The sequence below is a fragment of the Colossoma macropomum genome, unplaced genomic scaffold (genome assembly GCF_904425465.1).
Source record: "Colossoma macropomum unplaced genomic scaffold, Colossoma_macropomum, whole genome shotgun sequence".
Taxonomy (NCBI): Eukaryota; Metazoa; Chordata; class Actinopteri; order Characiformes; family Serrasalmidae; genus Colossoma; species Colossoma macropomum.
In genome coordinates this window covers 9006585-9024276 of record NW_023494791.1, presented here as the reverse complement: position 1 = coordinate 9024276, position 17692 = coordinate 9006585, and the positions used below count along the sequence as shown (strand labels likewise).

The following is a 17692-nucleotide window of genomic DNA, read 5'->3' as shown; positions in this document are numbered from 1 at the left end:
TTAGCTTTTCTTATTTATTTAATTTTTGTTTTACAATATAATACAAGGTACCCATTTATACAATAATTCACATATTAACAAATATGTCTTTGATGTCGTATACTGATGCAACTGCAACACGAGAAGTGTCAGGATACATGCCTACTTTGAGAGCACTGAAACCCAGGGAACCCTGTTGAGTGTGTGTGTGTGTGTGTGTGTGTGTGTGTGTGTGTGTGTGTGTGTGTGTGTGTGTATCCTATGTGAGAACTGTCCTCTGATTGAATGGACACTGCACCATTTTTCAACATCATGGTCTGAGCTTCCAATGTCATATCCTGTGAGAGAACAGGATCTTTTTCTCAAAAAAAATTTGATTTCATCTGGTGTTTAACCAACCATAATTCTGCCAGTAATCACTAAAAAGTACATGTACATTTCCTTTGTCGTACTCTGCACTACATAAACCCAAAGCCGTGTTGCTGTTTCATCAATTCTTATTTGAGCTTCCAAGATAAGAAAACAATTTATGTAAGAGATTAAAATTTGAGAATTAGCCTTTAGACATAGTCTAAAAATAATAGGAATAATTTCTCTCGTAACAAAACATGATTTATGTTCAACTCCATTTGCTAAGAAGTTCCTGGCTTGACTTCCATCACAAAAGACACACACACACACACACACACACACACACACACAGGCTAATATTAGAAACCTGATGCTGAGACATGGTGGAGTGTCCATCCGAGGGCAAATCATGATTTTCCGTCGTTAGTTTATCTGTAACATCTGTAGGACTTGTTAGGATTTCATTTTTCAGAACAACTCTGCTGTTGCAGGTCAAACGCTTAAAACTGCCAGATTTGGGGGGGTGTGAGTAAAGAAAAACAAACTTTAGTGAAGTTACTATGTGTAATAAACTTCCTCAAGCACAAAAGCAAAATTCAAAAGACTTTTCCAAAATGGAGGTCAGCTATGATGAAATGGTACACCCCTTAAGTTACATGTAAAGATACACATAAATAACCCATTACAAAAGTGGGATGAAAAACTGACACTGGTGTTGCAAAAATATCAAATTCACGTAAACAGACAACCATAGAAATCCATCACACTGGACACACGCCCGCCGCACACATACAAAAACGCAAACTCTCAGCACACGCGCTCAAATCCAGACAACCCAGGCACTCGCAGGACTCACATTAGCTTGAATTCATTTCACAGAGCATTCTGTAGCTGGCTGCCCTTAGCAGAGATATTGCAGTGACCGGGAAAGGAGGGGAGGGGGGGCAGGACCATATGGCCTGAAGATGGCGCCAATCCATTATGGCTACTATTGAGACCCAAGGGTCATTGAGGAACATTGTGCTTGCTTCAAAGAGAACACCAGCGTTGTTTAAAGCAATTGGAGACCTGTTCAATAAATCGATATTTGAGTTGACTAGCTTAAAAATAATTTAATAGTATCTGGGACAAACAGAAATTAAATAGCATTCCTATGGAGAAGTTACTCTGAGAATTTATGTTGCAAGAGAAGCCTTTGCAGGCAGTTAAATACCTTGGCTATAGCATTTTTTTATCATTATAGTTATTATTATTTTTAAATATGTATTTATATCAAAGGAGAAACAAAGTCTAAGGGGGGAAAAACACCTCCCTAAAGACACAGAAAAGGAAAAAAGACATGCATTCGTCCACTCTAGTAGAGGAAAATAGGAAGGAGGGAAAGGAGTGTGCAAGAGGTGGTGTTGCCGTGGCAACCTCTGCTGAAAATGTGCAGATACCCGGGTTGGTGTTAGCAGAACAATTCTTGGATCGAAAGTGACCTCACAGGTGCTGCCAGTCAATGCCAACCAGAGTCTGGTTGGCTTCCTGGGCATGACCAATTTCCTCTGTGATGCTGTGCTGGCGCCAGAGCTTCTGGATCTTTCTGTAGCGCTCACGACACAGGTGCAAGGGGTTCCCCCGTCTGAGAGAAAACAAATTACAGAAAAATGGGTGCCACAGGCAAACTTCCTAATGTGTAATAAATACAGATGGCACAATACCACATTTTCCGTTTTCATAGTGCGGTACCAACAGATACCAATACAACTTTTTTCCTTTTTTAATCTACCAAGGTTTCATATGAACTACACTTAAATTACACACTTCAGTTAAAATGGCTAAAACTGCATAACCAAACACTAGAGATAGCACTATACCACTTTTTCTTGAAACTTTACTGAAACTTTGGATATTGGCCATTACTAATACCAATCATTCCTTCTTTAAAAACTTCAAAATGAGCAAATTTTAAGTGAAGGACTTAAAATACCTAGCCAGATGAAATTCTGATACTGTAGACGCATTAAATGACCAGGGTCTTAAAAGGTATGCCAACACGCTCAAACTACACAAACAGCAGCTATCATGACATCACACAATGTATTGGGGACAGTCGTGGGCTGGAGGTTAGGGAACCAGCCTCGTGACCAGAAGGTCGCCGGCTCGATCCCCTCAGCTGACAGTATGTGACTGAAGTGACCTTGAGCAAGGCACCTAACCCCCAACTGCTCCCTGGGCGCCGTGGATAGGGCTGCCCACTGCTCCGGGCAAGTGTGCTCATTGCCCTCTAGTGTGTGTGTTCACTAGTGTGAATGTGGTGTTTCACTGTACGGATGGGTTAAATGCGGAGGTCTAATTCCGATGTGTTCAGACACAGTTGGCTAAAAAGGTTCATTTCATTTCATGTGTGTGGTATTTGAGGGTAGATTTGTTACAGGATCAGATCAGAGTCACTCTTTTTTTCCCCTCCAATATCCAAACCAGCATTTTCTGCTGATATTGTCTTGATACTGATACCCATCAATACAGACATGCCATCTCTAACACTCTACTACCATAGAGAGAAATACAAGCCAACAACTTGGCTTATAAAATTGCAGCTATAGAGTTTAGCTAATTTTTACACAAACACAAAAACTGAATCACTGACCTGAGCCCTTGGTCTGTTTCTCCATAGTCATCCAAGTACGGGGGAGCATAAAAACAGCCCTTAGTTTTCCCAGCCAAGAACAGAACTTGACTCTCTCTCACCCTGCAACACAAAGCGGAGTCAAACATGCTTCCCATATTATAAGCACAACAAGCAATCACAGTGGGTACACACTGAGGCAAGAGCACCCCTACACACAGGAATCAACATGCATTTACACAAACATTCACCAAAGACACACTTTCTAACCTGAGGAAAATGCCAACACCAGCTCCACAGGCGAAGGTGTGCGCGGTGCAGGCTCCCACGTCCTCTCCCTCCAGCTCCGTCTGGCAGCAGTAGCTCTGAGAGCACAGCATTGTGCCACACACCAGGCACAGCGTTGGTGCACGAGACTTATCCCCACCTGACTTAGGACAGCTAGAGAAAGCAAGAAAAAAAAGCCAAATCAGAAAACTTGTCAGACCAAGGATACTTGAAAAGAGAAAAAAAAAATCCTGTACTAAACAGGTAACAGTGAGGCCCTTTCACGTGCACTTTTTCCTGGGTATTTAATGATAATCGAGTGTGAACACAAGGCGGAAGAGTTTTTTTTTTGTTTCGTTTCACGAGCAAAACCTCCATGTGAGTGTTCCTTATATATGATCCTATAAAGAAATGGCAAAAATATTTTCCTGCACGCCCGCAGCATGGCCAACAACCCAAAACATATGTGCGACACTGTGTTTTTACACTTGAGTTTTCAGAAAGAAAAACATCACAGGATTTTGTACTTTATTTGAAAGAGCTGTTGGCCATTAATGCTGAGGACATCAAGTCATGTACACCGGGAATTTCAAGGCAGGTATGAACGTGTCCATCCCAGTAATATACCACTTAAGTGCAAAGCTTGAACATTACTGGTAAGTGACCCAGGTCTAATGTATGAAAAGGACTGTGCAGGTAAACAGCTGTGACAATTTAACCGGGATTTTGACTCCAGCTTGCATTCACACTTAACCCCTCCCTGTTGAATTACTGTTAAAACCTGGATAAAAGTGCATCTGTGAAAGGGACCGGAGAGGACTAATCCTTTGATGACAATCTTGTATCAGTAATATACTAAAATGGCTTACGTGAAGCTAGAGGCTTGGTTGATGAGGGCACTGTAGTCCTCTGGCAGTTCAATAAGCCTATTAGACTCTCTAGGATAACTAGAAAGACAGATTTATATATTTTATTAGTAAAAACATTCAGTTTAAAAACCACCAGCATGTCCAAAATGTCTCTTCAAAGTTTAAAGGAGTGTCCAATTTTATCTGTAGAAAGGGCCAGCGTGGTTGAAGGTTTTCATTCCTACGCTGTTCTTCCAGGGTTCTTCAGAAAAGAAAAATGACAGATTAATGTAGAATGTGCTGTAGATGATTCTATATAGAACCTTTTTTGAAAAGGGTTCTATACAGCACCAGAAAGGGTTCTGCTGTTGTTACGATGTCAAGCTTGTCACAGTAGAAGAATGATTTTTGGTGCTATATAGAGTATATTTGAGTGAGGTTCTTTCATGGTTCTATATAGAATTAATTTCTGTACAAAACAAGTAAGTGTGACAAAGCAGGAACATGCATAATCAGTTGTTAAAGACTGAGACCTACAAGTGGTATCAGGTCTGCTCTTGCTTGTTTGGAAAGAAAACCTGCAGTCATACTGGCCCATTACAGGTCTGACACCCCTGGTTTAGATGCATCAAAAATCAAACCTTATAAGGGTTTTAGGAGCCTGGAGGCACTGACGCATGACTGGATGAGAGCACCACCTAATGGAGTGGAGGACAAATCGGCGCAGTCAGTCAAACCATTACAAATATTATAACGCATCCATCAAACTGAACTCCCAGAGGCATCAATCACATATGTGCATGTGTTATTGTACACTAAGCAGTTACAGAAAACTTCTGAACTAAAGCAGTGTCTCACCCCTGAAGTAGAGGCTCCAAAACTTCCTTGTGAATATAATAGAGCTGTAGCAGGTTGGGAGGCAGACAAAGGTATGTACATAAAGCCTCCCATTCACCTGCGCCAAGAGCTACAGAGAGAAGAAGGAGATGAAGACTGTGAATGAAGAAGCGCAGATATACAAACACACTGCAGCCAATAATTGTGTTTATTTTTAATGTGTGATTGAATCTTTATATACATTTTATCCTGACTAGCTCAGCTAGCATGTGACAAAAATATAAGATTACCTTGGAGCTCAGGTGGAGCTGGCACTCCACTGAGATGGTGAAAGAAAAGAGCTGCTCCCCTCAGGAAGGGCAGGATGCCAGTCTTTACACAACGCCAGAGGTGCCACCCTGAGCTCATCTCGTGTAGGCCACTAAAACAAATACAAACATGAACACGTCAAGATCATTTCCACGGCTTTGCCAGTGACTGGAACTCAACAAGGACCATTCACTAATATCCCCATCTTGCCAGTCACAGCTCCATGAGTGTTACTGTAGGCAATTTTGAATTGCAGTGTCACATTATGCGTCATCAATGCATTTATATTTACTATAGTACGCAGCGTGCTGTTTCACCTGCCAAGATGAGTCTTCAGAGTGTTATAGAGGAGACCAACACTCTCTTCCTCCTCCCGCTCTACTCCTCCACTTTCCTGCTCCATGGTCAGTTCCACTGTGGACATACCATGATCATTAACACCTCCTCCACCTCTCAGTCATAACAGAACATCACAGAAATAGCACTACTAGCATACCCCACTGACAAATGTAGATTACTGTATAAACGAAAGATAAACGATATCAAAACCATGACTGCAAAATACTAGAGGGTGCCCACAACAAGTCATCAATAAATAGAGTGAATAGAGCTAAATAGAACAAAAACTTTTCTAGCCATTTATGCAGGAAGTTCATTTACCTTTGGAAAGTGGAGGAATGTATTCCATTACAATAAAATCAAAGAAAACTTACGTTACACTATCTGTATTTTTCTTCAGCCAACAGGCTTTGTGCAGTAGGACGGTAGCATTACTGCTACTTAGTTCTGATTGGCTGGCGAGCTAATCAGTTCATTGGCTGAATAAAGAGACTCATGCTCACTGATGTCATGAATGAATATGAGGCACTGTTAAAAAGTTCCAAAACTGGATTTAAAAAAATATGACAGCAGTGTTGAAATATTTTATGCTGTTCTGTGTTGAGTAGACAAGTGCAGTTTGCTGTAAAAAAAATGAATAAGTGTTCATTAAATTCAATTTTGCACAAAAGCTTCTTAGGTACCCATTAATTTTGGACTCACTCAGGAGTGCCCTCTAGCGTCTGACAAACTTGGAAGACGTTAATCAGCGGCAATTCTTCACTAGAAATTTTGACTGTGCTCTGACCTGGTACAGAGGTGAGCAGAATCTGGACCAGATGAGCCACAGTGACCAAGTGAAGGAGATGAAGCTGAGCAGCATCGACACTAAGGCCTGACGAGTCCTGGCAGTGCACTGCTGGGTACGATAGTACCAGGCTCACCTGACAAACACACACACACACCAGGAGACAGGTTGTCACACTACTGTATTTTTTACCCTGAAAAGTATACGTTCTTGGAATACATCAAATAAAATCCATACTCATGTGCACTGTGAACAAAGCTGTTAAATGCATAAAAAACAAAACCACAATCTGACGATTTCAGATAGAAAGGTCTTATCCCTGGTCTCTGAACAGATTCATTTTACTCTGAAAAGTAGTGTTTAGACAGTCATCTCACCAGCAGATGAAACATATCCACATCCACAATACAGGGAGAATTCTCCACCTGGGGATCAGGAACCAGGGCTGCAGGATACATACAAATAAACATGCATATATACACACACACCCCTTTAAACAGCAAATGTCAGAAAAGGCAGGAAAGGGAAAAAAACAAGACCACAAAGCAGGAAAAAGTACCTGATAACAGTCGAATAAAGTGACTCTGCACAGTGGAAAGAGAAGAGACGGACCAGCACGCAGAGCCAAACCGGGCCAGTGAACGTAAACAGTCATCCTATACAAACAACACAGCACATTCAGTTCTCTAATAAAATCCATTCTTTCGAAATACTGAAAGATACAGAAGGAAAAGCGGCTGACAACAAAAGGCTCCATTTCATCTTAAGGCTGGTCTTATTACCTGTCTGCAAGGTAAACTTCCAAACAAAGGCTTCTCCTCGTCTACCAACAATCTCTCTGTATAAAACACAGCAAGAGGAAAAAATAATGAAAATGCATAAGCTAGGTGAAAAAACATTAATATCAACCCTCAATGCAGCCTGTTTTCTGCAATATGAACTTTACAATGATTCTTTACAGAAGTGTGTGTGGACTGACCTATGGATTGGATAGTGTAGGCACAGCTGCCCCAGCACATGATAGGCACACGAGGGTCCTGCTCATTTGGGTGCACCTTAAGGCCAACTTTATATGTCGCTGTGCCAAACGTTGTCAGCATCTCCTTTATGGAGCTGGAGTAGGGGTTCCTGACAACACATTCAGTGATAGCTTAGAACCCAAGATGAAGCACACAATGACATGTTAAAAAAAAACTGAAGTGTGTGCCTACACTGGTGTGTGGTCCAGTCTGAAGCCCTCAGGGGGAGGATAGTCTTCCACAGTCTGGGTCTCACTTGTCACTGCAGCATCTGAAGACGCACAACAGAATATTGCTAATGTCACAGCAAAACTCATCTCCAAGACGATCATCGATAATTTGACAGTAATGGCAAAACAACAACAACAAACTGCAATACTTACTTGTGGGCTTGGCCTTCCTTTGAGCAGAGTGCAAGGCTTTGATCTGCTGAGAGGTAGTATTCAGCCATAGAGACAGACCTGGTTGCTCACTACTATAGTACCACACAAAACACACAATAATAAAATTGATCAAGATCAAAAAGCTCTCAGTTTGCTGTCGATAAAAGCCTGTAAAAGCCTGTGGAACTACTCTAAAACTAAAAACAATCAGGTTTGACTATTCAGAAGCTTTCTCATATTTGTTCAGGGAAGCCACAAAATTTCTAAAACTTCATATATGATGACATTCACTTTTGCATTTGGGAAAAAAAACAATTCACAACGGATCAATATACATTTTCTCCCACACTTTCCTAAGCAGAACAAAATGCATCTGAAGTGCTCACAGGTACGCTATAACAGCACTGCGATCTTGCGTGACAGACTACCAGTCTACACACAGAAAGGTCAGAGGTGTGAAGCTTAAGAGGGTTTTTCAGGACTGCTATAGATTAGATGGATACACTAACCCCACCTGTAAGCACTCTACCTACTATGGTCATTATCTCTGCATGAGGATCACCTGCTCTGTTCAGGACACTCAATTGGCTTGAGAGGTGAACTGAGCATAAGTCAGCAAAATGTACTATAATGTCTGTTTGCTTCACATATTGATGCTAGAGTAAGCTTTGAAACCACAAACAGCATGACAGGAACATGAGTAAGCCTACACTTCCTTAAGTCCTTATCCTTCCTGCTGATAAGCAGTGTGAATATACACTGTTAAACCACAAATTAATGAAGCATGCAATAACAGTTGCCTACATTCAGATCTGTACAGCAACATGAGTGTGTGTGCGTGCACAAGTACCTGCAGGAGGTCTTGGTGAGAGGCAGGAGAGGAATGACTGTGTTACTAAGACACTCGCAGAGTGGACATAAGAACTCTCCATTCTCTACATCATAACTAGTGTGCACCCTCAGTCTCTGCTGCCTGCGCTGCTCCTTAGCCTGCACTGCCTCAAAATACCTGCATGAGGAGATATTGCACAAGTTAACAGAGACAATCACCTGCAACACTGACTATTCAAAGCTTCTATGCATCAATGAAGCATAACTCAAGCAAAAGAGCACACAGTATAATTTGACTTGGGAGCATCAGTATGAGGTGTTCTCGAACTCCTCACCTTTGCCAGCAGTGAGAGTGCATGATGTGTCCACAGCTGCCCGTATGTGTACCAAAGGACAAGTCAGGGTGCATGAACAGGGGATCATAGCTCTCTGCAAAAAGCATACATGGTCAATTACTGCAAGGTAACAAAACAGCTACTGAACAATGCCAAACAACAAAAAAATAGAGCTTCTACTGTCGATTGCATTACTAATTAAGTTGATTTTATAAGTATCTGAGTAATCAGAACAGAAAACACTTCAGCCAAATATGGTCAAAAGTGGCACTTTCGTTTTTTGGCTGAAAGAGAAAAAAATTGCAGAAAATTTTAGCCAACAGCAAAAAAAAAATAAAAAATAGGACTACAACAAAGTGCCAAAATGCGTTACTTAAATCATTCAAATGATAAAATGATATTGGAAATGAGAATAAATGAATAAAAAACACTGCTTCCTTTGTTTTCCTACAACGTAAGATAACAATATGTTGGCAGCAGATCAACGGGGTGGGAAAAAAAAAGAAAAAAAAAGAAAAACTGGTGTGGAACTATTTTAAGGTTTCAATGAGGGACATTAGACAAGAGATGATCACGTTCTTGGTCAGGATTTTTCTTTTGGTGCATCACAACAATATATTTCATTCAAAAAATACAAATATGAAAGCTTTCAAATACAAAGCAGACTACAATTAAGATGAGCATTATAATTATGCACATTTCCAACAATCAAATCACGGCCGATGTTTTTTCAGTGATTCACCATTTTTTTTTGCAAAAACTACACATTCTGCTTACCAGGGTTGTGAGGGGGTCTCTTGCGGTTTTTGGACATGACTGTGGAGCGCTGGACGAAGGCTGCAAGCACCATCGCTCTGCCGTCAGGTCTGATTTCCTGCTCCTCTTGACATAGGATACACGTTACCAACTGCCTTCTCTCGCCTCCGCCTGCACGCCACCGTCGTGGCCCCACGCACACCAGAGCACTGTCCCATGAACTGGGGCTGTACCACAGAGTGAGAACCAGTTATAACTGAATTCAAATGGATAGACATATCTAGACAAGTGTTTGCATAACCTTGTTGACTAGTCACATCACAACATCACAAGGGACAGTGCCTCTTTTTACAACATACTTTTCATTGATGACCTGAGCTAAGAATTCTAAATAGTAAGGAAAAATGAATTGTCTTGCAACCCCTATACGCTTAGCAAAAAGGGTTCTGTGGCTTGTAACAAAAGTGAAACCCTTTTTAGTGCTATACAGAACCCTTTTTTAAAAGGTTCTATATAGAACCATCTACAGCACATTCTCCACCCCCATTCTCCTCCCCAATCTGAACAACCGATGCAAAGAACCGTTAAATCATGCAAAAGGTTCTTTGAGTGTTCATGGTTCTATATAGAACCATTTTCTGGACTAAAGAACACTTGAAGAACCATCTTTTTTTAAGAGTATGGAGTGTATATACCTGTGTTCTTGTGACGAAGAGGTAGAGGCGTCCAGCTCCTCTAGGCTTTGCTGGAATAGCTCCTTGTTCTCGTTGATAAAGTGCCTCTGCATCTCCGACATCTGAGCCATGATCTTCTCCCTGCGCAGTCTTGCCATCTCAGCCTTCCTCTTCCTCTCTGCTTTGTCTTTATCCCGCACCGTCTGCAACAACACAAAAGTAAACTTCGAGTCAATTACACTAGTGAGCCAGGATACAAAGGCGAAGAAAGCTGGTCAGAAACAAACCTGTTCTTGGCAGTGTCCACTTCCTTCAGGGGAAGGTGCAGCAGCTGTGCGCTCCCGCATGGTTTTAATGCTGCCCACCATCTACACAGGAAGAAATGGACAATTCAGATAAAATGCATCAAAAGACCCTGAGTATGTACTAATACACCTATACTGCACAAACAGAAAGCAGAATTAGACGCCAGTGCAAGTCATGCAAAACTGAAGTCATGGAAGCATCCGCATCAAGAACCTATTACAAATATACACATACGCATACAGTACTGTGTAAAAGATCAGCTTTAAAAAGGTATTTTTTGGGTCAGTAAGCAAGAATTTGTCAAAACAAAAACACAAATTATAATGAATAAAAATAATATGAATTCAATAAAGTTATTTTATGTACGTCAGTGTTTTCATTTAACCATTTCCAGACTTCTCCTTATGAAAGCCCTTTATTTGTAGTTATCATCCAATAACTGGCTTGTCCAACTGATCCTTCATTACGTTAAATCAAGTATACTTGAGACAGAATTTCATAACTATGTGATGGCTGGGTTTTAGGGCAACACCTGGAACCAGACTTTGTTCTTCAAACTAAGTCAAATGATATCATCCTACTACACGTTCCTGAAAACAAAATTATTTTGTTTCTTTTTAATGTACGGATGTTTATTTACTTCTATTTTAATGAAACATTGTGTTTTAAGAAGCACAAACACATACTGCTATATTAAACTTTTGCACAGTACTCATTACATACACTATATATTAATTGCTCACATCTTCAGCTGATTATACACCAATCAGGCTCAACATAATGACCACCTCCTTGTTTCTACACTCATTGTCCATTTTATCAGCTCCACTTACTATATAGGTGCACTTTGTAGTTCTACAATTACAGACTGTAGTCCATCTGTTTCTCTGCATACTTTGTTAGCCCCCTTCTACCCTGTTCTTCAGTGGTCAGGACCCCCACAGACCCTCACAGAGCAGGTACTATTTGGGTGGTGGATCATTCTCAGCACTGCAGTAACACTGACATGGTGGTGGTGTGTTAGTGTGTGTTGCACTGGTCTGAGTGGATCAGACACAGCAGTGCTGCTGGAGTTTTTGAACACCTCAGTGTCACTGCTGGACTGAGAATAGTCCATTAACCCAGTCAACAGCGTCCTGTGGGCAGCATCCTGTGACCACTGATGAAGGACTAGAGGATGATTAGCTCATACTGTACAGCAAGAGATAAGCTCTCGTCTCTGGCTTTATCTACAGTATGGACCAACAATGCAGGTGTGTCTAACAGAGTGGACAGTGAGTGGACACAGTGTTTAAAAACTCCAGCAGCACTGCTGTGTCTGATCCATTCATACCAGCACAACACACCACCACCACCAGTGTTTCTGCAGTGCTGAGAATGATCCACCACCCACATAGTACCTATTAGTACTGATAAATATATATATAAATACACACACATATATATGATATTTATATATATACACCCTAACCCACCAAGAAAAATTCCTTGTGCATCTGGTACATGGCGGATAAAGATTCCGATTCTGAAAATGTTTTACAATATAATACTATATTATATTATAATAAATACTAAAACACAGCAAAAAAAATAAAAAATACCTTCAGGATCCAGCGGATCATATCTTTGTGCACTTCCAGGTGAGGAGCATTCTGCAGGGTCTCCAGCAGAGCCAGGATACTGGGAGTGTTGCTGGGAGCTTCGCCAGGGCCTATTAAACAAGCAACACAACTTTAAACTATCTGCTCGAGACCTTTGCGTGTTTGTGTGCATGTATGTACATCTACACAACTTACGGGAGATTTTGAGGGTGAAATTGAAGGTGACTTCATTGTCTTCAGAGCTGCTTTCTAGCTGCTGCTGCTCCTCCAGCAGAGCCATGCCTATCAAGTGCAGAACCTGCAGCAACACACACACCCAAACCTCTTGAACACTATTCAGATATGCAGCCATAAAACGTACAGCATGCCAAACTGAAGGCTCTTACTGAAGAATCAATGGAGGGAGGTAAATGAATCTGATCCTAAATTGAACCAATGGACTGAGTTACACTAATCTGATACTAAATCAGCAGTCGTACAGTAAGAAGCTTGAGAATTTTTTAACCCATTTAAACATAAGTATTGCATACACTGTTTTAACCTATTATCCTCTGCTAACACATACCCTCTGCAGCATGGACTCAGACCAGTGTCCTCCACTGGGCTCCACAGCCCATTGCAGCACGGCTCCCAGCATGCCTAGCAGCACATCACACTGCAGAATATTCACCAGGCTGGCAAACAGCTGGCAGAATGGAGGCAGCACCGGCGGCGGCAAAGCTGCAGCACAAACACACATGAGGAACAACAAGCTGCATTCAATTGGTTACTTTCAGATTTGTACTTTAAAACAACCACTTAAGGCAGTGGTTCTCAGACAGGTCCTCAGGCCCCCCTCCCACCCCTGACAGTCTACATTTTTGCTCCAATCTAACTTGCAATACACATGGATAGAGCAAAAATGTGCACCATCTGGGGGGGCCTTGAGGACCCCCCACCCCCCACAGGTAGGTTACCGCCCAGAATAACTTACCCGAGTCCTCTCCATTCTGCCTCTTGAGCTTTCGCTGGGCTTCTTCTGCCTGTATACATTTAAAAATAAATAAATAAACTTTTAAAATCACAAATATCCTTTCCACTGTCACGTTTGTAGCTATTGTGCTTGGACTGTTAAATACAAAAACAGCCTACACATTTCAATGGAATCCTTTTTTTTAATATTCTTGCAATTGGTGTCTTCATGGATCAGCAATAAATGAACAGCTGAAAATGCAAGCAGCAAGCCTGAGAGTGGTGTGTACCTTGGATTGGTCAGCTCTTGAGTAGTGGTGGAAGTAGAGATTGAACTGCTTGGCACACTCCGGCCGCAGTTCATATAGCCCTCTGCCAGTCACTCCCGGTTTCCTGTTTGACAGTCAAGACAAGTTAAATCAGCTACAGATAAAAGATCACTTTCGTCACAAAGCACAATAACAGGAGGAAAAAGAAGAATAAGACACACACTTACTTAAACAAAGCAACACTGTCAATGACTCTCTCCATCCCTGTCTCCTTATTCTCCTGAGGGGGAAATACAGACTTGTGAAGCCTTTCCAACACTTTAGAGGGTGACACAACGAATTCAAATAATGTGCTGCAGACTTTATGAGGTCAATCAAACAATTACATGCTTCTACAAGTTCATCTGAAATGGAAAGACAGGCTTGTAAAGTCTTTCCTACGTTTCAAAGGCAAGTGATGAATAAAATGCAATGTCATGGTGTTGCCACAAGGTGGCAGTTGAGGCACAAAAATAAAGCATGCAAGTTGAGGCATTTAACCAACACAGTGGTTCAGGCTTCCAATAATCAGATAAATCACTCAGCATATCAAAGCTTCTGGTTGAAGACCAAAAAAAAGCCATTGAAATTCAGAGTGTGAATAACTATTCTCTAGAGAGCATACATAAAAAAATAAATAAACAAAAACAAATAACGAAAAAGAGCAGTTATAGGAATGTGCACATATAAAAGTCTACTCACATTCTCAGGCAAGGCTTTGACCAGCTCACTGTGGGCCATTGGCCGAATACAAAGCTGATGAACGATCTCTCTCTTGAGCTCATCACAGTTCTCCACTTGCCCAATGCCTGGCGCAAACCGTTCACCTGAAAAACAAGAATTGTCACAAACAATGCAACACAATATAATACAGCTTACCACTGTAACACTGAACGCTCTTGTCCAGGGGTCTCATTTATAAAACATACTTGAATTTCATTCTAAATTTGTTCTTGAGTTCTCAGCATTTGCATCTAACTGATTTATAAAACCAAGAAGTTTGCAAACCACATTCCGTAAGTCTATAGAACACTGGCGCTGTTTGTACTTCAACATGGAAACTTCTGTGGATCTATTAATATTTTCACATCAAATTATCATAAAAATTACTACTTACAGCGGCAAGATTTAGTGATTTGGACACTTGGTTTGTGGTGACATATAACTCAATGCAAAGTGTGGAAGAACATTGTGCAACGTGACGTCTTCTGAATATGTAACTGAATTATCAACTACTGTCATCATATCTTCATCAGTATAAAGCTGATTTTGCATTTGAGACCTAAATATCAAGCAGGATTCCTTTTTAAACTTGTGTATGTGAATCTGAAAAACACCCGCAAAATCCAACCCAACACCTCTGACCTTTAAATGATTAGTTCAAGCTTTACAGGGTGACTCACAGCAGGGCACATACATCATATTTTCAAATGGTGAGAAATTGCCTCTCTTTTTCCAGACTCACTAATGCTGCTTCTCAATTTTAACCAAAAAAAATTACACAGTGCCACTTAAAATGTAAAATTTCACACATGGTCATTTTAAGAATGAGACATGTGCAAACGAATGTTTCATAAATGAAGCCCTGGGTCTTTAATTTGTTTCATAATGATGTGCACTCACCCACAACCATTATGATGAGGTGCAGCATCTCCTCAATCAAAGTGCTGTTCTGCTGGACCACATCCTGGAACAAGGAAATCACACAAAAGACCACCGTGAACAACAGGGAGGCAGAGATAATTACGTTTAAGGGCAGTGTTAAAAAGTTAATCACAGACCTTGTTGGCACTCTCTCTGTTGTATCTTTTCCTGCAGTCTGCTGAGCTGAAGATATGAAAGAGCTCAAATCGACTAAGTACAATCATCAGGAAGTGGTTAGGATCCATCATGGAGGCTCCCGCCTAGTCACATCACAAAACCAAGGTACAAGGGACATTTCACATAACAGGTTTACTAGGACTAGTATCAGCACTAAAAAAAAAATCATATTTCACAGAAAAGAGATGAGATAGATATGACTAAAATGATTTTTTAATATAAGCAACATTAATTTATGTTAAAATCTTAGCCTAAACTAACGTTGAACCTTTTTCATGCACACACCTTGACGCAGCATTGAAAGGCCCACAACCTATTTTTTTGTGTTTTATTTTGTCCCTTGAGGTCCACATAAAACCACACAAATGTTCTATGTATTAAAATGGTCATAATTTATCATACATGTCCGTTTTCCAATTTTAACATTGTTCACATATTTCAAACTCATAAAAAATGTGACCTTTAAAACAAAGAACACTAGAAGAAACAGGGCAGTATGTGTATAAAGTATGTGACCAATGCCAACCTGTAGCATCATGAGATCCTTATCAAACATCTCTACTCTGCACTTCACATTGTGATAGTAGTAGATCTGTGAGTCAAAACAAAAGAACTGTTAGACTGCATTCCTTTTATATTGGTAAACAATAAATATGTTTATATAGGAGCATGCAGTAGTCTTAAGACCATACTTGATTGACTAATGAGAATCCATTTCTCCTCCACATCCCAGCATGCACCTGGGCACAGAGAACAAGGCAGCGAAGCGGGTGTTCAATCAGCATGGGGGGGCTCAGTTCACTCTGTGGAAGAGAACAAAGGACATCTGTTGGTAACAGACAACACACAAAGAACTGCACTAAAAACAGCACAAAATACTATGACTTACCAGAGGTAGCTGTTCAGGGAATCTGTAAGCTACTTCTGATTTGCTAAGGAGAACATGAAGTCCTTAAGAAGAAGGCAAAAAAAAAAAAGAATAAGAAAGGAATTAGAAAATCTGCAATACGTGAACACACACAGAATGTATTTCTAACGTCTGTGTCTCACCTGCCAGTAGTCTAGACACTGGGAGGTGGATGCTGACTTTCTCCTGGGAGACACAGTAGCGGATGGTGTCCACAGAGTGTCCACACATGCTCAGAGTAATAGGCTGCTCTCCATCAGTAAAGCCGCTGTGGCAGTGAGTCAGCGCTGTCAGGCACTTTTTATAGGCTTCAATCAGCACTCGCTCCTACAAACACACCCACACACAGAACGTTAGACCGCAGTAGGAAATGAATCCAAACAGTTTAGTGAGCACTGGTATCTATCTGAGCAATACTAAGAGAGCACAATTTCGACTCCACAAACCCTAGCAAGCACTAAACAACTGGGGCAACATGAGGGCATATACACAGTCTCCATCCCTCCAGTTCAGTCAAGCGCTACTTTGTTTCACAGAGACCAGTGCCTTTTGTTATTCTTAGTTCATTTTAGGAATATCATAATCATATTATTACTTTAACTACAAAATCTTCCAATTACAACTACGCACCATTACGCTGACTTCAGATCTGCGGGAAGTGGAGGCACTGAGGGTGCTGCAGCACCAGATTTTGACTATTGCAACTGCTAAAAATAATAATAATGACGATAATAAAAACCTAAGCCATACACAGCCTGAGGTGCAAAGAGGGAAAGTGTGTGCTGAGTTACAGACCAGTTCGGAACCCCAAAGCTGCTTAATATTGTTTTTAAAAAGGTCATGTAACATAATAATCATAATATTATCAAATATTATCTCCCACTGCGTTCCACTGTTAAATCTGCGGTTTTATTGTGTGGTGCGACACAATACGTTACCCATGTGATTCGTTGGACATCCATAACAAATATACATACATACACACACGTTTACATATATATTTTTAATTAGTTATCTCTCCCCTCTGCTAGATATAATTTATACAAAAAATAAATAAAAGAGGAAAATAAACATCATCCTTTTTCACGTCACATATATAACTACTTAAAATTTCACCACCCCCAACTTAAAATACTTTCTCGCGTCTCGAGTGTCATGGTAAAAAGCTTATGTGACAGAGTACAAAGGGTGTTGTTGACGACGACGACGACGACACTTGTTAATTCTGGCTGAGCGCAACCCAGAAGCTTCACTTACAAAAAGCAGGCAATAATTTCAGTGATAGTAAGAGCTTCCAGTGTTATGAAAAACTCTTTTGCGTGAAGGCTATTCATATGCTTTTGCGCTCTCACAACAGAAATGATTACAGAAGAGTTCTTTGAAAAAGTAAAGCACAACTGCATAGATAACTTTTGTTCTGACATGATTCAGTTTTTGCACTAGAGTAAGAGTGGTTATGTTACCTATAATAA

The 17692-nt window shown here is 40.7% G+C and overlaps 1 protein-coding gene across 2 annotated transcripts in view; it reads right to left on the bottom strand.

Moving 5' to 3' along the window:
* ubr2 (ubiquitin protein ligase E3 component n-recognin 2) overlaps positions 1 to 17692 on the bottom strand; it is a 38310-nt gene continuing 20618 nt past the window's right edge. For both annotated transcript variants that reach the window (XM_036573790.1, XM_036573791.1), the window contains exons 15-47: positions 16364 to 16547; positions 16203 to 16264; positions 16006 to 16116; positions 15840 to 15905; positions 15274 to 15396; positions 15116 to 15179; positions 14195 to 14319; positions 13681 to 13733; positions 13475 to 13577; positions 13207 to 13255; positions 12799 to 12953; positions 12429 to 12531; positions 12234 to 12343; positions 10614 to 10694; positions 10348 to 10529; positions 9674 to 9879; positions 8897 to 8990; positions 8581 to 8739; positions 7731 to 7822; positions 7540 to 7618; positions 7308 to 7456; positions 7111 to 7166; positions 6888 to 6984; positions 6706 to 6773; positions 6329 to 6464; positions 5520 to 5616; positions 5184 to 5314; positions 4915 to 5023; positions 4698 to 4754; positions 4078 to 4155; positions 3212 to 3382; positions 2963 to 3064; positions 1 to 1954 (exon numbers count right to left, since the gene is read on the bottom strand). In XM_036573790.1, coding sequence (XP_036429683.1) covers positions 1813 to 1954; positions 2963 to 3064; positions 3212 to 3382; positions 4078 to 4155; positions 4698 to 4754; positions 4915 to 5023; positions 5184 to 5314; positions 5520 to 5616; positions 6329 to 6464; positions 6706 to 6773; positions 6888 to 6984; positions 7111 to 7166; positions 7308 to 7456; positions 7540 to 7618; positions 7731 to 7822; positions 8581 to 8739; positions 8897 to 8990; positions 9674 to 9879; positions 10348 to 10529; positions 10614 to 10694; positions 12234 to 12343; positions 12429 to 12531; positions 12799 to 12953; positions 13207 to 13255; positions 13475 to 13577; positions 13681 to 13733; positions 14195 to 14319; positions 15116 to 15179; positions 15274 to 15396; positions 15840 to 15905; positions 16006 to 16116; positions 16203 to 16264; positions 16364 to 16547 — 3594 coding nt within the window. In that variant the 3' untranslated portion in view covers positions 1 to 1812. The remainder of the gene's footprint in view (positions 1955 to 2962; positions 3065 to 3211; positions 3383 to 4077; positions 4156 to 4697; positions 4755 to 4914; positions 5024 to 5183; positions 5315 to 5519; positions 5617 to 6328; positions 6465 to 6705; positions 6774 to 6887; positions 6985 to 7110; positions 7167 to 7307; positions 7457 to 7539; positions 7619 to 7730; positions 7823 to 8580; positions 8740 to 8896; positions 8991 to 9673; positions 9880 to 10347; positions 10530 to 10613; positions 10695 to 12233; positions 12344 to 12428; positions 12532 to 12798; positions 12954 to 13206; positions 13256 to 13474; positions 13578 to 13680; positions 13734 to 14194; positions 14320 to 15115; positions 15180 to 15273; positions 15397 to 15839; positions 15906 to 16005; positions 16117 to 16202; positions 16265 to 16363; positions 16548 to 17692) is intronic.